Source organism: Humulus lupulus, chromosome 3 (assembly GCF_963169125.1).
Source record: "Humulus lupulus chromosome 3, drHumLupu1.1, whole genome shotgun sequence".
NCBI lineage: Eukaryota > Viridiplantae > Streptophyta > Magnoliopsida > Rosales > Cannabaceae > Humulus > Humulus lupulus.
Window position 1 is genome coordinate 277,241,023 of NC_084795.1, and position 24,787 is coordinate 277,265,809.

General features: G+C 31.2%; 4 protein-coding genes across 5 annotated transcripts; 2 read left to right on the forward strand and 2 right to left on the reverse strand.

The window, feature by feature from the left end:
- LOC133824429 (uncharacterized) lies at nt 1-2,116 on the reverse strand. The gene is made up of 2 exons (XM_062257308.1): nt 1,948-2,116; nt 1-1,713 (listed from the first exon to the last, which is right to left on the reverse strand). The coding sequence occupies exon 2, from the start codon at nt 1,706-1,708 to the stop codon at nt 182-184; it is 1,527 nt and encodes a 508-aa protein (XP_062113292.1). The 5' UTR covers nt 1,709-1,713; nt 1,948-2,116; the 3' UTR covers nt 1-181.
- Nucleotides 2,117-3,920: 1,804 nt separating this feature from the next.
- LOC133821677 (uncharacterized) lies at nt 3,921-5,771 on the reverse strand. The gene is made up of 2 exons (XM_062253840.1): nt 5,208-5,771; nt 3,921-5,093 (listed from the first exon to the last, which is right to left on the reverse strand). Exons 1-2 carry the CDS (start codon nt 5,690-5,692, stop codon nt 4,070-4,072), a joined length of 1,509 nt encoding a protein of 502 aa, XP_062109824.1. The 5' UTR covers nt 5,693-5,771; the 3' UTR covers nt 3,921-4,069.
- Nucleotides 5,772-12,027: 6,256 nt separating this feature from the next.
- On the forward strand, nt 12,028-18,262 carry LOC133824430 (protein POLLEN DEFECTIVE IN GUIDANCE 1). 2 transcript variants are annotated; one of them, XM_062257310.1, is made up of 11 exons: nt 12,029-12,796; nt 13,130-13,281; nt 13,617-13,720; nt 14,072-14,160; nt 14,296-14,369; nt 14,822-14,972; nt 15,075-15,242; nt 15,620-15,717; nt 15,833-15,955; nt 16,711-16,779; nt 17,648-18,262. In XM_062257310.1, the coding sequence occupies exons 1-11, from the start codon at nt 12,112-12,114 to the stop codon at nt 17,852-17,854; spliced, it is 1,920 nt and encodes a 639-aa protein (XP_062113294.1). In that variant the 5' UTR covers nt 12,029-12,111; the 3' UTR covers nt 17,855-18,262. The 2 variants fall into 2 exon arrangements, with proteins under 2 accessions (XP_062113293.1, XP_062113294.1); XM_062257309.1 differs by having other exon boundaries at nt 12,028-12,796; nt 14,072-14,369.
- Nucleotides 18,263-21,438: 3,176 nt separating this feature from the next.
- LOC133824431 (protein RGF1 INDUCIBLE TRANSCRIPTION FACTOR 1) lies at nt 21,439-23,846 on the forward strand. Its single transcript, XM_062257311.1, has 4 exons — nt 21,439-21,630; nt 22,187-22,456; nt 23,012-23,170; nt 23,305-23,846. The coding sequence occupies exons 1-4, from the start codon at nt 21,628-21,630 to the stop codon at nt 23,551-23,553; spliced, it is 681 nt and encodes a 226-aa protein (XP_062113295.1). The 5' UTR covers nt 21,439-21,627; the 3' UTR covers nt 23,554-23,846.
- Nucleotides 23,847-24,787: the final 941 nt, after the last annotated feature.

A 24,787-nucleotide genomic window follows, 5' to 3' on the forward strand; every position in this document is an offset into this window, starting at 1 on the left:
TGCAAAAAGAAGCAAGTATGAAACTTGCTTATGTTTTCTATAGAAATTTTGATAAACAAACATAACGATAACAATAACAGCAGTAAATTAAGAAAAAATGGAAAACAAACAAAATCAATAGCTTTCTACTTATCAAAATAAGCTTATATTCAGTTTTTGTTTCCCTTTAAGTATGCAAAAATCACTCGATCATGTTACTGTCTCCATCTTCATCTTCGCTGAGATCAAGGTCAGCTAGCATTTCATCCAATGGAATAGATGGCAAATCTTCTCCATCGACTGTGGATGCAATCTCTGATGGCTGGTATTCTTTGTTACGGTACAAAGAAATATTGAACCTCATATCAGGATTTTCCTCCAAATCTTTCAAGAACTGTTCATACTCTGAGTTCATCTTCTCTTGATCGCCTTTATTAACTCTATCATCAACCTCCATGTTGAGTGACTTAAGCTTCCATGAACGGGGCTTCCCGCGCTTCCTCTGGCGTTTCTCTTCGTAGCTCTTCTTTACTAATATGGCATCAGGAAGGACTAGACCCCTGTACTTATCCAACTCCATGTCATTGCTATTAGCTGCATACAAATCAAAACCGAGAGCCTGATCTCCAGGGTTTAGAAGATTGCCAAGATGTGTTCTTATGTTGAAAATAGTATCATTCCTGCCAAAATCGGACAGCCGGGCAACTTGAGCATCAGCTAGCGTGTATCCACCAAGACTAACTTCAGGTTTAACAATCTCGACATCTAGAACAATGTACTCCACAAGCTGCCTACTAGTAAGTAGGGATTTGAAAGATGACCTCCAATATTGATCGGCATCCAGAAAACAGTGCCTAAGGGTGAGCGGGTCAAGTAAGGCAATGCTGTTAGTCACTTTTGTGCAGATCACCAAAGGACCGAGATTCCCAAGGCTCACAGCTACTTTGGGAGGCAGACAAATCAAATCCTCACGGCATACAGGAGATATTTCGACAGAAAAAGTATACTTGTAATTGTAGTTATTACTCTTAATATCATGAGAGACAAGCTGTTTGTCATGTCGACTCCTCACCGGTGCAACTTTTCCAATGAACTCGACAAATTTCACACCATGGCTCCGGTTAGAGAAAAAGAAGTCAATCCCTTGATCCATCTGTTTTATCTTTATAGCTGTGGCAGCAGCGCCATGCTTCAAAATCATCTGCTCCAAGTAAAAGAAGGTGCGTCTATGAGTAACGTGTTGGCGCAATTGAACGGCTGCTATCCACTGGTCAGGATTGGCCTGAACCCTCGTACAAGATTCACACATGTGTTCTTGCTGAACAAACTCGACAACATAAGACTGCTCAAGCACAGCTCCATTAAGAACCTCTTTCTGTACTTTCAGCTTGACCTTGATCCTTTTGGAATGTGGCTCAGTCCAGATGAACTCAGCATGAATCAATCTCACTTTATTTAAATTCTTCAATCTCTTAACACAAAAGGTTAAGAGCTCCTTTGATTCAAGTTGGGCCTTAATCCATGTTCTCGGTGGCTGCAAGTAGGTATCACACTCTGGACAATGGATTATGATAACATGTTTTTGCAAACCTTCTGTGATATCAACTTCAGAACGCAAACATTTCACGCACATATTGGCAGCGTTTGGTGTCATTGGAATACCACACTTGCAACATAGCACGCTGCCGATTGTTTGGTTAACCATGAACATTCCTGCTTCTTCAGCCATGGCAGCTGGTACAAGTTTGAAAAAAAAAAACTTTTACAATATGCATAAAACGTAATCAATCATAAGGAGGAAATTCACCATATAATCATAAATCGAACCAGTATAGATTAATCAATCACAGATTTAATTAAGACCAAAATAAATACCAAATAGGAATGAACAAGTCGGAAACTGCTAATGGTGAATGAATGAATCGAGAAAAGCAATTAAACTAGAGAAAGAGGAAGAACATAGCATACCGTTAAAGAGAGAAGCTCCGGTGTAGCAAGAGAGACGACGGGGGTGGTCGGCGCGTGGAGAAGAAGAAGAAGAAAGAGGTTCGGAGAGTCGACAAAGAGAAGAGGCGGTAGGGATTTAGGGGAAGAAATGTAAGAATTAGGGTTTTTGGATTTAACGATGGAGAAAACCAATTTTGTGAGCGTGAGTCGTGAGGTTTATATATACTTTTCCAACAGTATGTATTATCGTGCCCTTTTTCACAATTTTGGTATTTTTGAAAATAGGCTGATATGTTATGGTATTTTGAAAAGAGGCTGATATGTTATGGTATTTTTGAAAAGATGCTGATATGTTATGGTATTATATAATTTTGATAATTACAAGAATATTAAGATTGAAGTACTTATTTTGGGGTGATTTTCTTTTGTTTGTTTTTCGTTTTTGTATATTTTGATTGTTGTTTGCATACATGAAATTTCTTCCTCATCCTCATATACTAATTGTAAATTATTGAACTATAATGGCTGCACAAATAAAAATGATAATTTATTTTGGATACTTTAAATTGTATACAATATAAAGTGTAGAGGGATAAACTAAAAAGAGGTCCAACATTAAGGCCCAAAGAAATGACCCAACTACCACATGGTGATACAAGCTACAAAATGATAAAACCATATGAACAAATGGAACTACTAAATAATAATTCTTAAAGGCCATTCGAGTAGAAAGGGGAGATAGAAAGGGACTCTATAAAACTAGCTCAGATGCATACAAAGAATTACATTCCATTTGAGCTACAACCAACATGCAATAAGTCTCACACACAATTTGAAATAATAATAATATTAGAATGACACCTCTCACTATCGATGGTAACATAATAACAAATGATGACCTACCAAGACTTTCTTTTGAGCCATTTAAGAATCGATTCTCACTAACTGTGAGATTAAAATTATTACTTCTCTTGTGGTCTACCTTTCTTAGGTTGAAGTGACTCCTAATAATTGAAATGATTGATGTACTCCATCGATAGTTGTTAAAAAAGCACGAGCCAAGTCTCACATGTGAGATTATGTAGAAATTGGACTAGGAGCCTAAGGACACCACTAATTCTCTATTTTCATTAGCAATAAATATATATATATATATTATAAAACAATGACATCGAGTAATAAAAGAAAAAACACATTAAAAGGGGACTGAAAAAATTGAAAGAAGTAAACCAAGGAATTTGAGAGACCTAAGTAAAGAAAGCAAACCCCTATAGAGAAGAAAAGACATTTTTTGACTGGTAAGTGGCTAAAATTCTAGTATTGATATTTAGTCTCAACAGTATGGTGTTTTAGTATAATTTAATATGATCTTAGAAGTTTGCCAAAAGAATATAAATATAAATAAATGCTATATTTTGTTTTTAATGATTATTGTGTAATATTTATTGGATTCATGTTATTTGATAGAGAAATAGTCACTAAAAATTGAGAATGGAGTTGTGCTTAAATATGCATTTAAATTTTATAAATAAATAAATTATTTTTATTACTATTTTCTTATTGTATAATATTCTTAAAAAAAACTATTACTTAGGTTTTTATATAAAAAAAATAATAATTGAAGCAATACCTATTACTTTAATTTTAAAAGAGATTTGAGGTGGATTGTGAAAAATAACAAAACCAACACCCAGCATAGAATTAAATCTGCATAAAAATATATATATATATATATATATATATTGTTTGTAGTAGTGGCAAATAATTTGGGTTTAGTTACCAAAGTTTGAAAGTCTAAATAAAGAAGTTAGTTTCCAAATTGTGACAAGTACATAATTAAAGAATGAAATGGGTCATTATCCAAAAAATATGTATATACACTAAAACATAAAAGAAATACTTGAGAGGGAGAGATTTATGATTATATAAAAAAATTAATGGAAAAAATATTATTAGAAATGTAGAATGCAGTCAATGCACCAGTCGGCCAAATTACTAATTTTAACATCTTTCTTCTATTCATTAAAGTGTATTATTTTAAAATTAAAAAAAAATTGGAAAACAACCAAAACCAATAAGTTTAAAAAAGAAAAAAAAAACTATATTCAGTGTTTATTTGCCTATATATATATATATGCAAAAATCACCCCATCATGTTACTGTCTCCATCTTCATCTTCACTGAGATCAAGTTCAGCAAGCATTTCATCCAATGGAATCGATGGCAAATCTTCTCCATCAACCTCTGATGGTTGGCATTCTTTGTCATTATGGTACAAAGAAATATTAAACCTCATATCAGGATTCTCCTCCAAATCTTCCAAGAACTGTTCATACTCTGAGTTCATCTTCTCTTGTTCCCCTTTATTACCTCTATTATGACTCTCAACCTCCATGTTCAGTGACTTAAGCTTCCATGAACGTTGCTTTCCGCGCCTCCTAAGGCGTTTCTCTTCATAACTCTTCTTCACTAATATCACATCAGGAAGAACCAGATCCTTGTACTTATCCAACTCCATGTCATTGCAGTTAGCTGCATACAAATCATAACCAAGAGCCTGATCTCCTGGCTTTAGAAGATGACCAAGATGAGTTCTTATGTTGAAAATAGTATCATTCTTGCCAAAATCTGTCAACCGGGCAACTTGGGCATCAGCTAGTGTGTATCCATTGAGCTTAACTTCAGGCCTAACAATCTCCAAATCTAGAACAATGTACTCCACAAGCTGCCTACTAGTAAGCAAAGATTTGAAAGAGGAACTCCAATATTGATCCCCATCAACAAAACATTGCCTCAGAGTAAAAGGGTCAAGCAAGGAAATGGTATTAGTCACTTTTGTGCAAATCACTATAGGGCCATGATTTCCAAGACTCACTGCTACTTTGGGTGGCAAACATATCAAATCTTCACGGCATATAGGAGATATTTCGACAGAGAAAGAGTACTTGTAATTGTAGTTGTTACTCTTGGTATCATGGGAGATAAGTTGCTTGTCATGGCGGCTCCTGATCACCGGAGCAACTTTGGCAATGAACTCTACAAATCTCACACCTTGGCTTCTGTTAGAGAAGAAGAAGTCAATCCCTTTGTCCACTTGCTTGATCTTTATGGCTGCAACAGCAGCACCATGCTTCAAAATCATCTGCTCCAAATAAAAGAAGGTGCGCCTACAAGCATATGATAGAAATTTGTTCCAATAAAACTAACATAACAAGTCAAATAATGTTCAAAATAGTCATTTTTTATATAAGTCATTAATCAATCTAAAATTTTGAGCATACCTATGAGTAACGTGTTGGCGGAGTTGAACAGCCGCTACCCACTGGTCAGGATTGGCCTGAACCCTCATACAAGATTCGCACATGACTTCTTGCTGAACAAACTCAACAACATAAGACTGCTGAATCACAGCTCCATTGAGAACCTCTTTCTGCAGCTCCAGCTTGACCTTGATCCTTTTGGAATGTGGCTCGGTCCAGATGAACTCGTGTTTAACCAATTTGACTTTGTCTAAGTTTTTCAGCCTACCAACACAAAACCTCAAAAGCTCACTCGATTCAGATTGGGCTTTGATCCATGTTCTTGGTGGCTGCAAGTAAGTGTCACACTCTGGACAATGGACTATGGTAGCATGCCTCTGAAGGCCTTGTGTGATGTCAATCTCAGAACACAGACACTTCAGGCATGTATTGGCAGCGTTTGGTGCCATTGGAATACCACATTTGCAGCATGGCACGCTGCCGAAGGTTTGATTTGGCACGAACATACCTAACTACTGATGCTATATACAAAAACAATCAGTTTTTTTTGGAGTAAAGCGCACGTAATCGTATTTTGAAGAAGGAATTTCACTACAGAATTTGATGAACGTAATACTATTAATATGAGAGAGTAACGATAGTATAATTGATTGAAAACAAAAAAAATTAGAAAAGAATGAACAAATAAGGAATGAATTGAAAAGAAGTATAGAAACAGAAGATCGCAGTTAAAAACAAATGATTTTTTTTTTTTTAAAAAAAAATACAGAAAGAAAGAAAGAGTAATGAGAGGGAGCAAGAACAGACCAGTGTGAAAGAGAGGAGGTTTGGGTGGTGGTGGCGGTGGCGGTGGCGGTGGCGGTGGCCGTGGACCGAGAAGAATCGGAAGAAAGGGAGTCGGTGAGTGAATGGATGATGGTAATAGGGAATTCGGGAAAGATAAAACAGAGTTAATTAGGTTTCTATTTTTATAAATTTATTTACTCTTTTGTTAGATTTTGCAAAGTATGATTCTGTTACCTTCTATTTTTAATCCTCTATTTTTAATAATGCTGTAATTTATAACATATATATTTTGTATTCTAATTAATAAAATTTTATCAATATTACCAAATTATCAACGATTATATATAATTTATAGATCATATAATTGATAGTAATTTAATTAAATTAGTAAAATTTTATTAATTAAATTTGAGTTAAGGTACTAAATATGTACAATTTTAAAATACAAAATACTAAATATGTACAGTTTTAAAATACAAAATACTAAATATGTACGATTTCAAAATACAAAGTATCAAATAAACATTATTTGTAAATACAGGATACCAAGATAATACTTTGCAAAAAGTCAAGGTACCAAATTGTTACATTGGTGATGGAATATTTTTATAAATTTAACCATAGCAAAATACAATTTTAGTTTTTATTTTTCTTTTAAAAAATACATATTACTGTATCTAGGAATTATACAAGGGATGTTAATTTTTTTTCTCATCAAATATACATATATTATTTTTTTCTTTTATTTTTACTCTAATCGTGATACCGTTAATTCTAAAATTTTATTAAATGTTTTTTATAATGTAAAAAAAATTCATTTATATATGTATTGGGTTATTTGGAGTGAGAGTATTAAGCTATTATGTTTGTAGCACTAAGTACTCAAGTTATTACGTTTGTAGCATTAAATAACCAAGTTATTTTTTTTTTACAGTGAAAGTACATTTTATTTATATTTTGGAGCAGTTTATTAATATTTAAAAAAATCATTAAGTTATAAAATTTGAGAGCATTTTGGTCATATTGAAAAATTATTTGACTAAAATCGAGTCCATGTTACTTTTTTTTTCCATTTTGCAAAATATAGTATATAAATTGTCATTTAATAAAATAGAGGGTCTGATAGTTAACTTTTACACAACATATGGTACAAAATAATATTAACCTTTTAATTTATATTTATATACCTTATATATGTTATGTAAATGAATATTCTTTTATCAAATGCCATAAATATATATTTGTTTTAAAAAAAAGTTTTGATACAAAATCACAATAAAAGCTACTAAAATCTATAATATTAACTATTAAAATTATAATAGAAGGTTTTTGAAAAAATAAAATAAAATTATAAAATGTATACCAAATATATATCAAATTATACCATATATAACAAAAATACTTATCAATCACATTTAACATCCCTTCAAACATTTTCAATTCCTCCCATAGCCTCCTTTTTAAAGTCTTCAAGATGCTAAGGTAAGTGAGCCAAAAGTAAGGAGTTTCATTTCTTGTTATTACTTTTTTTTTTTTGACAATTTTGTTTTGTTAAAAAGAAAATTAGCTTAGTTGAAACCTCTCAAAAACAAAATCTAGTGGAAACGAAGCTCAAAAGTAATTTTGTACAATTTAATATCTTATTTTTGGTGATAAGATGTATAATTTTATTTTGAGAAAAAAAAGTATAAGATAAATAGGTATTATTAAAATATTACTTTTTAAGATAAATGATAGAGATTTATGATAGGACTTTTAAAGATATACAAATAGTAGAAGAGCACATAAGACAATTATAGTAGTTTGGTCTAGAAAAAGTTACTTATATTTACTAGAGTATAATAACCTTCGTTTATATAATACATAGAAGTTGGTTCACATATCTTACAATAATAGGATATCTAATTTGTTTTCTATTTTAGTGGATTTGACCGATTAGCTTTGAATCATTTAGGGTCTGTATGTCATTATTTTCTGTTTTTTTGTTTTTAAAGTTTTGTTTTCAAAAAACAAGAGGTGTTTGATTAATGTTTTCTAAAAGTTATTTTTTAGTTTTATTTTTTTAATATTAAATAAAAAATTAACAAATATATTTACAAAGAAAAAAATCTTTTAAAAGTGTAATTAATAAATAATGAGATAAAATAATTTGAAAGAAAAAATTATGAAAAATAAATAATGAAAAAGTAAGAAGAGAAAGTTTAAAGAAATAGAAATTGAGAAGATAGACATTGACCCAAGAAAAAATAAGAGAGAAGGTGATGAGAAAGAAAATGAAGAGAGAGAAGAAATGACGAGAGAAAATGATGATATATTAAGTGATGAGAGAGAAAGTGAGGATAATGAAAGAGAAAATGATGACATAATAAGTTATGCAAGAGAAAATAAGGGGATAGAAAATGATGAAAGAGAAAATGAAAAGATAGAAAGTGAGAAGAGAGAAAATAGCGAGAGATAAAGTGAAGAGAAAAAAGGTAAGGAGAGAGAAAGCGATGAGAGAGAAAATAAGGAGATAAAAAGTGATGAGAGAGAAAGTGATGTGAGAGAAATTGAAGAGAGAGAAACTAATGAGAGGGAAAATGATGTGACAATAAATGATGTTAAATAATAATAATTAAAAAGTGATATGAGAAAAAAAAAATAGACAACAAAAATTTAAGAACAACAAAAAACATATTTTGGTTGTTCTCAAAATTTTTCAGTTTTTTGTAACTTTGTTTTTAAAAATTATTTTATGAAAATAACGCCAAATACTTCAACTTGTTTTCAAAAAACAAATTTTAACTTTTAAAAGCAAAAAATAGTTTTTAGTTAAAGAGTCAAACACCCTCTTATTTATTCTCTTCCATTATGATTTAGTGACCTTATCTAGGAAAATACTTGCTCATTTCTCATGAGCAATCTACTACAAATCTGATGATCTTGTCAAACTAGTACAGCATTGCTCAAATGTAGGTCTTGCTTGATATGAGAAAGCTTGCTCGAGTACTTATCTTATTACCTTGAGCAAAACACTTGTGAGAGGGTGCCATATATTTGTTAGTAAAATCATAAGTTGGCTAAAATCATTCTTTTGGACATGCTAAAAACACATACACCAAATATCACAAGTCAAGAACTTCTAGAACCACATTTCTATGAAAACTAGAAGTTGGCAGAGATTTGTTAGTAAATATTCATGTCATATAGTTGAACATATATTATGACAATTATCTATGAGAGTGTGATCTATACTATTATTACAATATTATCAATAAAAATTTATACAAATAGAGCATATAATAAAATACCAACTATGTCCTTAAAATAATTATGCATTAAACTGAGTTTAGTATATCACACTATGTCCTTAAAACAATTACATTTGTCTCCCAATGTCTTCTACTACCAAAAAAATTGAACAATATCTAAGAACACCACGAACTTCGACCACCAAATGCCCAAAATTTTGGTTGTCATGAGATGAGATTTTGTGTACAAAAGAAGCCCAACGGAGATTGTGTTTTTGTGCCTACATTTGTGCCTGCAAACACGAGACACATGCGTTTTACTCCACCCGTGATGATTTGCACCATTGCATTGCACTGCGCACACAAGAGAGAGCCCCTTTGCTTATCAACTTACTAAGTTAAGAATATAGAATTCTATATATATACCCTTTGGAGAGGTGATGGGGATTTAAGGTTTTATAATTTCTAAATCAACAATGAATAGTGAGAATAATCTAATATTACAAACCCTAAATGTTAATTAAGAACTTTATTCAACGCATGAATACAATTCTTGATAATTAAATAACAATATTCAAAGTATGAATGCAAATCTTGATAATTAAATATTAAATTATTATAACATGAATTTCGAATCATTTAATCATCAATACAAACAATAATGAACACAATTAAAGAATTAAATGGCAATAGACTAACACAATTATAAAGTTAAGTTTTAGAGAGATACAACTTTTGAATTGAGTAATTGAATCTTCTAATTTGGGAAACATCTAAAGGCTTATACATGAATTAGTATCGCTCTCCAAAATCTCTATTTCAAGTCTTCATTTAGTTGCTCAAAGCTTCACTAACGTGGAATGAGAAGTGGAATTTGACAAGTCTTGAAACTCATACAAGTCAAACAATGCTTGATGAGTTTCTTAAAGAAAATGAATATTCTTTGAGAGCTAGAAAGAGAGACGGGTTAGAAAGAGAATTGAAAAGTTTAATCAGTACTTTCAAATCTAATAGTCCTTATTTATAGTTTGGGCACCGTCATTAAGTCTAGCAAATATGATTAAAGCTTTTGAACACATCATTTTGGAGCTAAAACACATAACTGTACGGACACGTCAGGCGATGCATCGCCTTCAGTGTTTTGTCTCATACTTTTCTCCAAGCGATGCATCACCTATAAGATGGTGATGTAATGCCATCTAAGCAGGTGTAACTTCTTAAAAGTAACCTTAAACACCTCCAAATACCATTAAGTGAAAACCGTTAAGTGTTTTACACCACATTGTATAAACAACTTAACCATTATATTTAACCAAACTCAACAAGATGTACTACTTTTTCCATGTGGGACTACCCCCATATTCTACAATTTTTTATGCTCATGTTACCAATTTTAGGTGACAATTTCTCATTCACCCCATAATTATTTTCAGCATAATAATAATTGATTTTTATATACTTACAAATAAAAATACAAATCTCCATAGGCATCTCTCTAATTACACATGTTTCTTAACAAAAATCACATCTTAAAATGCCACTTAAGGTTTAACACTATTTTCCAACAAGATTCACCATTAATAAAGCTCCAAATCTTGATGGAACTATCACAAGAAGTGGCAGGTATTGTTGGGAATGACTTTGATTGACCCAACAACAAAACCCAATACTTAAAATCACAAAAGGACAATGATATTGTACAAGTTGGTATACTGTTATATCAAATATACTTTTACATAAATTCCTCTAAATTAAATGATATACTTTTTAAAACCATACTTCTCTATCTCTTCTTCTGCCAAAAGTGAGTAGCATAGCATTTATTATTTCTAAACTTTTATGACATATATATATATATATGTTTTGCAAATGACCAAAAACAACTTTTATGACATATTTGGGAGTAGTTATATAATATAATAAAACTACGCAATTACTATCTTACTAATCACAGAAGTTAGTAATCATCAAGAAGTGTTTCTACATCAATAAAAATTGACTGAGATTTTTGGAGAGGATTTCTTTCTACACTTAATTTGGTGCAATAATTTTAGAATATAGTTTAAAATACATAATATCTTTAGATATTAAGTAGTAATCAAGACAATATGTTTTCTTTAATAAGTTAGAAGATTATCTTCTAGAATTATTTTTTTTAAATGGATCTTCTAGAATTATGCATTCCCATAATATTATTAGGGTTTGTTGGCAAAATGAATTATCTTTTAAAGGTATTTTGCATTTTATCTTAGTTTTGTTAATTTTTTGTAAAATGGCGTCAGATACTACAGACAGCTAGTTTTCAGAAAGCTGATCGAAAGTTTTAGATAATTGGTCAAAATTTTAGACGGAAAACATTTTGTAAAAAAATTATTAAAAATATGCAAGAGTAAAAAATAACTAAAAAAAAAAAGAAAGTGATTTTCACCAATTTGAAGGGATAATATTATTATTTTGGTTATCAAATTGTTGAAAAGTGTTAAGAGGCACCATTAGTGTTTAACACTGTAATAAAATAACTTATTAATATTGATGCAATTTAATATTAAATTTTATACATTTAAATTTAGTAAATATTATAAAATATTACGTGGAAAATAACCTCAATCCAAATTATTACTTACACCGATAGGAATGCGAAACGCAGCGAATGTGATGTGCCATGACACGTCATAACATATGACGTGGCAGTAACGGATTGACGTTCTCATACCACTTCACCATTCCTTAGCTTAAAACTAACATTCATAATCTGCTTACGTGTCCACCACAACACAATATCTCATAATAATAAATCCTTTTATTTATGTCTAAAGTAAACTACACAATAATACACACGCATTCCATTTTACACTGTTCCTTTCTTTTTTCTTTTTTTTTTTTTAACTCTGTCTTGGTCATCGACCTCCATGGCCATGGCGTTGAGATCCGCAGGAAGAACGCTCTCTTACGAGATTCTCAGCCAAAGTAGTTCCATTGAAGATGACGAAGCTCTCTTTCTCCGCCCTAACTCGGATCCATTTCACAACCATTCTGCTCCGAGACCGAACCGAAAGAAACGGAAGAAGAGAAAGAAGAAGACGACGACGACTGCGACGACGACGACGACGATCGAGATCGAGAGCTCGATTCCCGAGGAACCGATCAACGGAAATGACCGCGAAGTCGATTCCTCCGTCTCGGAGAATTTCGGAATCGCGAGGCAAGCGTTTCAGGTTTCCGGCAATGGAGATAGCTGTTGCTCGATTGGTTTGGAATCGAATTGCGAGGGTTATAGCGTCATGGCTGCGAAATTTGTTCGTTCAGGGAGTGGAGGGAGTGTTTGTACGGTGACGACGGTCACTGAGCAGCCGGGATTTCAGAATGTGCGCGGCGAGTTGAGACAGAGGACTGTCAATGGTAGTGGCGGTGGCGCCGGGGATGGAGGCTTGGAAGATAGTGCCTCGCGAGTGTACAGTGAAGGGAAATTGGAGACCGACATCGAGGTGAACTCGGCTGGGAAGCAGAGAACAGAACCCAATGGGACCGTCCTTACGAAATTAGAGACTGCCGAGTCCTTGGATTGGAAAAAGCTTATGTCAGAAGATCCCAATTGTGAGTTGAATTTGATTTCCTTCTCCATATTGCATTCCCGATTTTCTTTTTGTAAGTATGCGTAAAAGCTCAAAAGAAAGGAAATGAAGTATCACTGGCAGTATTTGCTGGCATTTAATTACACTGGACATGGTTATCTGATGAATTCTTATCAGTAAGTCAAAATAATTTTTCTAGCTTTACATGACTACAACCACATATGGCTCTCATTGGTAACGTCAATGACACAAGTCATACAATAAATGAATTTCATTTTCCCAATATGGGTGTTTTAATTGATGCAGCTCTGATTGACCCTTTGTACTTTGTTATCGTGGCTTAATTTATTGTCAGATATGTTTTCTTCCGAGAAATCACCTTTCAAGTACTTCTACGATGACATGTTGGGTGGAAATTCATTACGGAGGACGACAACTTTTGGTAATGAGAAAGAACGCGAAAGAGTTTATGATACAATCTTCCGCTTGCCATGGAGATGTGAACTGGTAAACTAAGCTGGTTTTTTTACACCTATAAGAATACTTGGTCTCTTGAAAGGTTTATCATGTTACTTGTATACTGATTTGGTTTCATTTAAAAGAAACAAGGTTGTTAATGGTTTATTTTATTATTTGCATAGTAATTTTTTTGTCATAACATAATTAAAAAATGAGACTGGAGTCTCTTGGCCAATTAGATGATAACGCCATTTGCTTCAAAGAATTGAGTCTGTTTCTTTATCAATAGTATTAGAATTCCTTACAAGAGCACATAGGAATTTATGTTCATAAGGATTTCATCTAAATTGATAATTGATACTCAGCTTTACAAATTCTTGCAGCTCATAAATGTTGGCTTCTTTGTCTGCTTTGATTCATTTCTGTCATTGTTAACTATCATGCCAACAAGAATCCTAACGTCCATTTGGAGGTTTATAAAAACAAGGTTAGTCCATTTTTCTTTTAGTTTCTATTATTGGATTAATAGAAAATGTTGAATACGCAGAGTTAAAGGATGATGATTAAATGTATCTAGGAAAACTGTTCACTGACTTGCCAAATTATTAAAGAGATGAATTTTACTTTTAAAGACTAACGGGGTGCTTGATGGTAATAGAAAGAATGAAAGTTTCACTACATGCATGAGATAATGAATCGCGAAGCATGAGGTTTTATTGTATTTTTTTGATAAGAAAGGAAGTATCTCCCTTGGGAATCTTACTTTCTCGTTTGGTTTATTTAGTTGATTTTGTACACTTCCCATATTTATAGAGTATTCTAACCATACTTGTGGCAGGCAGTTCAAACAGGCGTCTGCAGCAGAGCTGTCTGATTTTGGTTGTTTTGTTATAATGGTTTGTGGAGTCTTTCTTTTGGAGCGAACAGGTTTAGTAAGGATATGTGTCTATCATGTTCTCTTATTCTACTATCATACTAGATTTACTTTAGCTTTTTGGTGGCATTCTTTTGATTCTTATTACATGAATCTCAATTCTAGTATATTTGTTTCGTTTGTTTTAGATATCAGCTTAATATATCATATGATCCGTGGTCAAGGAACGATCAAACTATATGTGGTCTACAATGTGTTGGAGGTAACAAGCTGACAATTAACTCTTAAATGTTTCTTAGAAATTATAGGATTCCTTTTTTCTCCTTATTCTTCAAGACAACTGTTTTTGGATTCAAAATTCCCAAGGTAAAGAGCAAAAGTTATTGCAATTATTTATTTTGCCTGCGAATAATTTTTTTAGGTTTTTTTTTCCCTTTCTCTATACAAATTTGTTATATCATTCTATGCTATAAAACAAAAATTCTTTTTTCTTTTTTTTGCAAAATGACCTCTTTATCTAAATTACTAATTTAATTTACTTATATTTTAAAGATGACATGGTTAACCTGCTATTTCTAGTGTTCAAACCTACTTTATTTGATAGAGAAAAAAGAAAAAAACTGTCAATATCTTTCGGCCCTTGTTGCTGGCTGCCATAATTGTTAATATGACCTGGCACTGACATTTATATGTTATGATCCTTTACTTCTGCAGATATTTGATAAATTATGTCAAAGTTTTAATGGAGATGTGTTGCAAACCCTATTTAATTCGGCAGATGGACTTGCAAACTCTCCGCCAGATGGAATAACCTTCTGGATTTGGAGATATGTGTGTGACCTGACTTTAGCTGTTGTTGCTTCCAATATCCTTAACTTGTCTTGTCTCTAATCATTTTTTAATCCTTTTGTGAAAGGTGTGCAATGAGTTATTTGACTATCCAATGTGAATCCTTAACTCTTACTACTCATTCATTCTTTCATTTTATTAGCTCAAGCTATTACTTTGTCGACCTGTATAGTCGCTCACAACAACGCTTTACTGGCTTTGCTGGTGTCGAATAACTTTGCTGAGATAAAAAGCAATGTTTTTAAGCGATATAGTAGGGAGAATATTCATAGTCTGGTATACTTTGGTAAGTTAGCTCTCTATAACTTGTCTTTATGGTTTGTCTAATGATAATGTTGTTGTCTGTGCTTGTAAAGATTAAAGAAAATATATTAAAAAAACGCTCAGTAGCTGATTTTATCTTTTGTTGATAATTCTGGTTTGGGACTTCTCATTGCAAATATATATCAAATGTTTGGAATGCCTCACATTTCCTCATTTTTACTGGATTTGATGATTAAAAGGGTGCTAGGAAGTTTTTTTTTTCAATATTAATTGTGTTTGACTTTGTCTTACAATTTCCTCTCTTTTCTTCATTCTTTCCTGATTAATTGTGGTTTGAGTTCGTCTTACATTTTCCCCTTTTTTCTTCATTTCCTTTTTGGAAATGCAATTGTCAACCAGATTCGGTGGAGAGATTCCATATCTCAGCGTTTGTCTTATTTGTTTTAGCTCAAAACATTCTGGAGGCCGAAGGTCCCTGGTTTGAAAGTTTTCTTTCGGTAAGTTTTCTGACCTCTAAATTCAGAATTGGTTTAATAGGAAATGTACTTTACTGAACATTAACAACATTTCTGCTGTATAGCCTGTGTGACTCCTTAATCATATTTATGACAGAATGCTCTCTTGGTATACGTTTGTGAAATGGTTATTGATATCATAAAGCACTCTTTCATAGCTAAATTTAATGACATAAAGCCCATTGCATACTCTGAGTTTCTTGAGGACCTCTGCAAACAGGTAATTGTTGATTCTTTTGTTTTTTGCTCCTTTCTCTTATGAGTTGATATTTGTTCTGTGTTGTATCACAGCTGCAATATACTTAGATATTCAAGTAACAAAATGTATGTTGTTGAAAGTGAAGTATATGCCTTTGATATATTACGACAATGGTCAACGAGTCTCATTATATTGTGATATGTTTCCAGGTTCCTTAATAGTGTCTCATGAAAAAGGCATACGACCAAAGATAATTAGTGGATAATTTGAGTTTAGGGAATCATTTGGCTATCTTATACTGTTGAATAAATGAAAAATATTACTGTAGGATTTGTTATTTGTTGTATTAGTTATTCTCTTGATAGTACATTTAGTTGTCATCTCTTCCCAATGAGTTTCAGGTTGACAAAAGCCATATGTACTAAACTATTTCGAAGTATTTCTTCCCCACTACAGTTTAACTTGGTCTTCATTATTATTATAGATTTTTTCTGTAGTGATTTTTCTCATTTACAAGTTTTGACAGTTGCACACTTTTTGGGATCATGAAAGGTGTCAATACATAACATTTCTTCAATAGCGTGGGCATTACTCACATAGTCAAGCATAAGCAGGAGGATCACTGTACCTTAGTCTTAACAATGTTTTATTTGCTTGTGTTAAGTTGAGAACTCTTGATTTTCTTCAATAGCCACAAAGATATCATGCCATGTTTTACTTCGTTTTGAGGTTGTATTTCCTATTGGAATCTAACCTCAGTTTTCTACTATTCTTAGATTTTACATATAGATACCGAAGATTCAAAGAATATTCTCACTTTTATTCCACTGGCGCCAGCTTGTGTGGTAAGTTCTAGCTTATACTTGCTCTTAACATGTTTTCACGTGTATACAATTATCTGATTTCTTACAAGTATTAATAAATAAAAGCTTTATTATTTACATGTTAATTTTATTTTTAGACCCAAAATAACATGCATTCTATTTTTGGCCCATTAATTTGAAGTTATCCCAGATTTGAAACTCATTCTATGTTTTTGTCTTAGTTTGAACAATCTCTATTACAAATTAATGGCCAAAACTGAGGCAACAGGGAAAAAAAAACCGTAGCGGAATTGAAATTTGAAACTTTAGAGGCAATACCTGATGGGAATTGGATTAATTAGTTGGGGTTAAAATAGAACGGACCCATTATTTTATGTAGTGGGTAGTATAGTGTTATTGTCTTGTATCTTTGAATGGAGGACACAGGCTTTTGAAGGCCCTACCTTAGCATATAAGGACACACTAGATTATTTTATTTTAATGGACAAAGTCTAGTTTATACAACTGGTAAAGATTTGATTCTTCACATGCTCACTTGATGGGTTATGATGTAGGAACTATAAAGGAAAAAATGTATTTTTAGATTAAAAAAATCCATTCATTGTGCACTACTGCCACCCTTGTTTTTTCTTTTTCAACAAACCGTGTGCTACTCTTGGCTCAACAGAAAAAGTTTAATGTTCCTCATAAAATGTTTTGTTGAGTCCATGTTTAGTGTGTTTGTATTCGAGTTCTCGAAAACAGAGTTTTAGGGGTTTTTGGCATATTGAAATCGTAATCATAACTATAATAAACAATTTGATCACTAATAATAATCTTATTTGACATTGATATATCTACAATATTAGATTGTCATTACATAATAAATCAATTACAATTTTGATTTTAGGTTATTCGAGTCTTGACTCCAGTCTATGCTGCCTGCCTCCCATGTCATCCTCTCCCATGGAAGCTCTTTTGGATTGTGTTATTGTTTTCCGTGAACTTTGTAATGCTCACTAGCCTTAAGGTGCTCATAGGCATGGGGCTACAGAAACACGCCACCTGGTATGTCAATAGGTGCCGAAAAAGAAAACACCATCTTCATTGTGATTAATTCGAAAGAAAGAAAGAAGCAAAGAAAGATTCAAGATAGACGAGTCTCACTCAAATCTTTGGCTGCTCAAAGTCCCTCTTTTCCGAGCCTGCAACAAGCTGAGATCAAGCCCTCTGGAAATAGTGTCTCGAATTATTATGTCGAAAAGGGCGGGACAGCATAAGCCCCAGCAACACCGTCGAATATTCAGGCCATCTTACCTTAAGTTTTCAGTGTTGTTGCCTTTCAATTTTGATACGAAGAAAGGACTTTCGATCGGTTGGGGGGCACTCCTGGCTTGTATACATACATAGGTGAGAATGCCCCTTCACCATTTTCTACATCGATAATTCAAAGTGCTATAGTTTCTTGTATCCCTTTGAATACTTATTAAAAGAAATAATAAAGCTATTTCAATGAAAAAAAAAACATTGACATATGGCCACCATCAAATAGCATTAGCAGTAAGTAATGTGAGTGGAGCCTAAGACATAACCTATGGTTCTTAAATTTTATGGGCAAAGCTCCTATGTTCTCTCCAAACTACTATGGTATGGTATTGTCACTTTTTTATTTCTTTACAAGAAATAAAATATAACTCAATTTATTAACCATTTTTTTTAATTCTTTGGGTATTTTGTGCTCAACTCAAGTCATCTTTTGTTTATTAAAATAAGAGAATTGCAAAGAATGTCATCGTGAAATTTATTCTTGAGTCTCACATTTTAATTTAATAATTATTATAAAAAATTGTTAACTATTTATAGGACAGTAGTGGTGGACATTACAGATGACTAATAATAAAAATTTTAAGTATCACAATAAATGAAATTATCACTTTATAATAGTAGAAATTTTATGTATCACAATAAACGAAATACAAATAAATGCTATCATGTAACAAATTCAAATTTCCTCCATAACTATAGTAATTAAATAAATTTCCATATGTAATTAGTTTATCTTCTTTCCTTGGTGGCCAATAAACATGGTTTCATTCCATTATGGTTAGAGTATTCTTGTTTGAAAGTTTGTCGTTATAATAATTACCCAATTAAGATTTGACAGAAAAAGTACCCACTAAAATGGTAGGTCAGTGGATCACTGCCACTTTCTCAGACTTTTGAAAGAAAAAAATAATTCAATTAAAGACAGGTAAATATGGAACATTTGCCACCTTAAAAAATAGTTAAACATATTATCCATATTTTAAATATTATAATAAATATTCTGCTTTTCAAAATTCACAGATTTTCGGAGCAAATATGGGACTTCCTATTGAACCTTTCATATTCCACAACAAGAATTTAAAATGAAAATTTATAATCAAAAAATAAAAAAAACAAAAGTTGGGTATTAACCAGAAAAAGGTCAGAGATTTTATTTGGCTGTAAAAGGCTCCTTTTGTGCTGTCAACCAAAGAATGAGAAGTAAATGTGACCATTTGATTCCTAATTCTCTACTATCCTATCATATTTGCATAGAGTAAAATTTGACTTATTAGCACACAAATTATTTTAAAAAATATTTATTGACTTTCTTTACCATATAAAGGAGAAAAAACCAAAACCAAAAACAAAAAAATAAAATGAAAAAGCATAGTTTGACTTCTACTTTGAATGAGCTGACTAATAAATAGTAGGCAAAATTTGAGTCCCAAGAAAAGGCTTATAATTTTTTTTACCTAATTTAATCCATAATTACCAAAATTTGATTCTCCATCTTTAAAAATAAAAGAAAATTGATTAGCACACCAAATATAATAATAATATTCTTTAAAATAATATAAATATGAGTTTATATATTTTTGGATAATGTGTTTTGTCACATTACCGGTTTGGATCCTGTATTTTGACAAATTATTTTTGGACCCTATATTTTGTAAAATAGTTAAATAGAACCATAAACTCAATTTTGATGAAGAAAAAATTGAATATAACAACACAGATTTTAAGCAGAATGATTTTATTTTTGTTCTGAATTGTTAGTTTGGTAAATTATTTGTGATTTTAGTTAAGAATATATTGACCAAAATCAGGTTTAGAGTTCTATTTTAACTATTTTATAAAATATAGGGTCTAAAAAGTAATTTATCATAACATAAGGTCCAAACAAATAATGAGACAAAACACAAGGTCAAAAAAATATAAACCCTATAAATAATCTTAAAAAAAAAAAGGAAAACAACAAAACAGCATTTGATGATGCCGTTTTAGACTTTTAGTTGTACAAAGAATAGGATATGAATCAACTTTCATAATTATATGAAATAATTTACGTACCTTTATTGAAATAAAATGATATGTATGTATTAAAGAAAAATAAATATAATGTTTTAAATTCTTTGTAAATCATTGCTTAGACCCCACCAATATTGCCCTTTTTCACGTTCATTTATATGAGTAGTAAACGAAATTATACACATAACTACAATTATCAAAAAAAAATTATTATAAACTATATATAATAAAAACAAATAAAATGAAATTTTGTCAAAAAAAAAACTTATAAAATGGAAGAATAGAAGACACACTGGCTTTTGGAAAAAACAAAAAACACCATTAATAATCCCTAAATTATCGGTTATTTTCGGCGGCCAAAATTATATAAATAATTCAACATTTTTTTTATTTGACAAAATAATTAATTCAACATTTTATATCATAACTTTATTTATAAAACTGCCCATTTTTCATTTTTTTAATGCCCCATTTATCAGTGTTTATTGCTTCAAATTTACCATTTCTATGTATGTATAGTGAAAAAAAAGTATAGAAATCGATACTAGTTTTTCTCCAAATGTTGTTATTCGACAATTTAAGGTGCTCAACATCACGTGATGTGACATTCTATAATTGGTTAGCGATACTTTATAATACTTGTTAAATTCAAATAAATGAAAATCGATATTGAATTGCACCAATAACGATATGTCTCATCATCCTTATAGTATTTACACATTATTGCTGCCCTTTAGCAATTCTTTTTTTCCTGCCTAACAAGGAATAACAATTTTTGTTTTTTAATATGAAAACCACATCCCACATATTTGGTAGACGTCCACATTTTTCAACATGCTTAGCTTATATTTCCTAATAATTTAAAAAAAAAAATCATATTTAGTAATAATTCTCTACAATATATACTCTTATACAAGTTAACTGCACACTATTCTAAGGCCTTAGTTAATATATGTTATAATTGTTGGTACTAAATAATAAAAAATATTTTTAAATGGTAGAAAAATCAGTTCTTATAAAATAGATTATAATTGGTAAATTATTAATTAATTTGTTTTTGTCATATTAAAAGTATAAACACTTAGTTGGAGCCTTGTGTAATGGGAGTTACAAAAGTTTATTTATTTAATTTTTGTTTATTTATTTTTTTGATAAAATAATGACCGTAGATGACTATGAATCATTCAATCCAACGGCAAAAAAGTACATAACTTCCCGCCTATATACAATTTACTCTTATTATTTTAATTTTTCATTTTTAGTTATAAAGAGTAAGATATACCACTGTCACTGACTGCACTTAACCAAGATTTTATTTTTATGTTTCCATTTATTTATTTTTTTGCTATATATAATTTCCCATAACTATCCTCCTATACTCTCTCTCTCTCTCTCTCTCATATTTGTAAAAAGTTTTTTTTGCTTCTCTCTAATATTTCAAGTTTCAAACTTTATTGAGTTGTGTTGTGTATGCACACAAAAAACACTCTGCCTTCTTCTGCCATTGTATGAACTCTCTGGTCTCATCAAATTCAATCCAAAAACAAAGAAGAAATGGTAAGAAATAAGTTTACTTTTATGGATACCAATAGATTACTTTTGAATGTTGTTATTTAAACAATAATTTATGTTTTTGAGTATCTCCATTTCTGTATTTTTATTTTCTGGGTCTTAGCCTTTTCTGGCTTTTCTGGTTTTTCATTCTCTGATGGGCTTGTTAAGTAAGAACCTTTTGGTATTCCATGTGATGGTTTGATATAATTTTTTTTTTTTTTCTTGTATTGATGAAAGCTTTTCTTTCTCTTTGCTAATTACTACCTTTTATGGCTTAGAGGAAAAAAAAAACAAAAGAATAAAGCTTTCACCATCAAAAGTCGTATTTAGTTCAACTACTTTATTAGAATTTATGATTTCTATCGATTTTTTTCAAAAAATTCTGACACCCCATCTGCCTAAACTTTTCAAGCAATGAATTTTTAACAAATTCTCAAATGGGTCTTCTGAATTGCACACAATCTTCATCTGGGTACATAAATTTTTCTATGTTGAATTCAAAAGGAGAGTACTTTACTTTGTGCTGATTGTTTGGTTGGAAATGGATTTGTTTTTGCAGATTGGATGCAATTTAGTGATAAAGAAGAAGAAGAAAACAGATTGGCTTAACACTCTTTTGAGACTCAAATTCTTTGACTCATGTGTTCATCATCAAGAATACCGGAAGAATGAGAAGAATTTGTTCTGCATAGACTGTAATCTTGGCTTTTGCAGGCACTGCTTAACAGCTCATTGCCTCCATAGAAGGCTTCAGATCTGCAAATATGTTTATCATAATGTTGTTCGTCTTCAAGACATGCAGAAACACCTTGATTGTTCTAAAATTCAGGTTCAATAATAATCTATCAACTTTTTCTTTTTTTTATTTTTTGGCCCAATTTGATATGACTTGTGCATAATTTGATGAAATTAGTCAAGCAAGGATCAAATTAAAGTATTATATTGGTGATTTGGTTGAGAATATATTTTGTTTGAGATCTATGTTACCTCATCAAATCATTCATGTGTTAATTTTTATTATTAGTTAAATTTGTTTTGCCTTTTAGGTAGTGGATGACAGTCTCATTTTGTCAATAATAATGACAGTCAAAGAAAACAGTGGATTTTCTATGCTCATATATTGATTACAGTTTTTGTCAATCTCTATTCTCTTCCTAATAAACAGTACAACTAAACCAATCAATCTTGTTATTTAGATGATGTGAGTACTATTATCCTGCCCTACTTGCATTCAATAATTTTGACCATTATTGTAAAAAGTTTCTTAACTTTTTCATTTCACATCTCCAACTGCTGAGTTAAGTTAATTCAAATTGAATATGTCTTTGCTAGTGGTTATATAACAAAATAATAAAGTTTTTTTTTTTCTCTTGATATTTTTCAGACATATAAAATCAATGGTGAAAAAGCTGTTCATCTAAATCCAAGGCCTCAATCCAAAGATGCCAAACCATCAACTAAGTCTGTCTGTGCTGGTTCATGTGAAGCTTGTAAGAGATATATACAAGACCCTCCTAATAGATTTTGCTCCATTTCATGTAAGGTAAAAATTATCAAATCACTCACTTACTCACTCAGTCTCTCTAATAATTGGTCAAACTTTCAGTTCAATAATGTCTTATCAAATTGTTCACACTACTTGATACTATTTTTCTGCTTTGCATTTTTAATTTTCAGATCTCAGTAGTTCCATTGAAGCCTAAAGACCACAACAACCAGAGTAGTTTCATAACAGTTTCACAATATGAAGATTTGTCATGCAAAGAAAAATCCATCTCTGAAACAAATTTGAGTGAAATTGAATCATCTCTATCACTGGCTGAGTCATCTGAGGAAATTCAAGCTTGTTGGGTTAGTTCACCATTGAAGCCAAGGAAGCTGCTGCGCAAGAGGAAAGGCATACCTTTCAGAGCTCCTCTCTACTGAAATCAGATCATGACTAAACTTTTCCCATCATACTTTGATTTGTCACCCTTTTTTTTTTTTTTTTTTTTTACATTTTGGTAATCAAGAAAAAAAAAAAGCAATAAGAAAAAACCACAGTTAAGTTATTAATATCTATTTAATGATAAAAAAATCACTACTCCCAAGCAGACCCCCATTTTGGAATTTAGTTGGGGTTAGTTGAGGACTTGAGAGATATTGTCTGATGTGAGTTCTTTGATGTTGTACAGCATAAAAAAGAAGAAATGGTAATGGTGGAAGCTTTTGGTCTATAATCAAGCTTTATATTATTAATATCTCTTGTGGGGTTCTCAGAAGAATTTATTATACTTTCTTTTCTTTTGTTGATTTAGATATTCCTTGAATATAGTAACCTTTTCTGATCACTAGTTATATTATATAATATATAATTGTCTAGTTAGTAACACATTACTATAATATTTGAATAAAGACCTTTTTTTTTTCCTTGGGTTCTTTTCTTTTCAATAGGGGAATGTTTCTCACTGTGCAAGCATGAAGCATTGTTTGCCCCCCCCCACTTTTTTTTTTCTTTTTCTTTTATTAAAATTTCTTTATTGTTGGAACCGCCATAGATTGAGAGTTTTTGTCCCAATATTTGTCGGACTTGTTGTTGATGGCCTTGTGCTCGTCCATTTCATTCGAGTAGTCTTTGGTAGTTGTTTTAGTTGGGCCCTCGTTTATTTTCATTTTCACTCTTTTTTTTTTTGCATTATGGCAACTATATTTTTCTTTATGTTTTCATTCACAATGTGGCAGACATAAAGGACAGAAAAAAAGGGTTTAATTTGTGAGTGAATAGGAATATATATATATATATATATATATATTATAGGATATGGCCATAACTATCTCTTCAATCGAAATAAATGGCTAAGTTAAGTTCATGTCACTTATTATTTCAAAAAATATATAAGCATATAAATAAACTTTTAAAGTTAATAATTAAAGAAAAGTTAAGTAAGAGGACCATAATAATAAGTTGTGTGCTATGCACATGGAATATGGTTTAATACTTAAAACATTTTTTTTCTTCTTATATTTTTGGCTGGCTTTGGAATATGGTCTGAACACTGTATATGAATATGACCATACCATGCTTATCACTTTCTTTTATTTTGTTTTTTGATCCATGATTTAAGGATATATATACATATATAAATTAAAAACATTATATTAAAAAAAAATGTTACATCTT

Excerpts from the sequence above, each read along its gene's own strand:
- LOC133824431 (XM_062257311.1), top strand. Across the intron at positions 22,457-23,011 it reads TTGATTGTTCTAAAATTCAG|ACATATAAAATCAATGGTGA; the intron begins GTTCAATAATAA and ends GATATTTTTCAG. Across the intron at positions 23,171-23,304 it reads TTTGCTCCATTTCATGTAAG|ATCTCAGTAGTTCCATTGAA; the intron begins GTAAAAATTATC and ends TTTAATTTTCAG.
- LOC133824430 (XM_062257309.1), top strand. The coding sequence starts at position 12,112 with ATGGCCATGGCGTTGAGATCCGCAGGAAGAACGCTCTCTTACGAGATT. Across the intron at positions 14,973-15,074 it reads TTTAGCTGTTGTTGCTTCCA|TCATTCATTCTTTCATTTTA; the intron begins ATATCCTTAACT and ends AACTCTTACTAC. Across the intron at positions 15,718-15,832 it reads GGTTTGAAAGTTTTCTTTCG|AATGCTCTCTTGGTATACGT; the intron begins GTAAGTTTTCTG and ends TATTTATGACAG.
- LOC133821677 (XM_062253840.1), bottom strand. The coding sequence starts at position 5,692 with ATGTTCGTGCCAAATCAAACCTTCGGCAGCGTGCCATGCTGCAAATGT. Across the intron at positions 5,094-5,207 it reads CGCCAACACGTTACTCATAG|GCGCACCTTCTTTTATTTGG; the intron begins GTATGCTCAAAA and ends ATATGCTTGTAG.
- LOC133824429 (XM_062257308.1), bottom strand. The coding sequence starts at position 1,708 with ATGGCTGAAGAAGCAGGAATGTTCATGGTTAACCAAACAATCGGCAGC.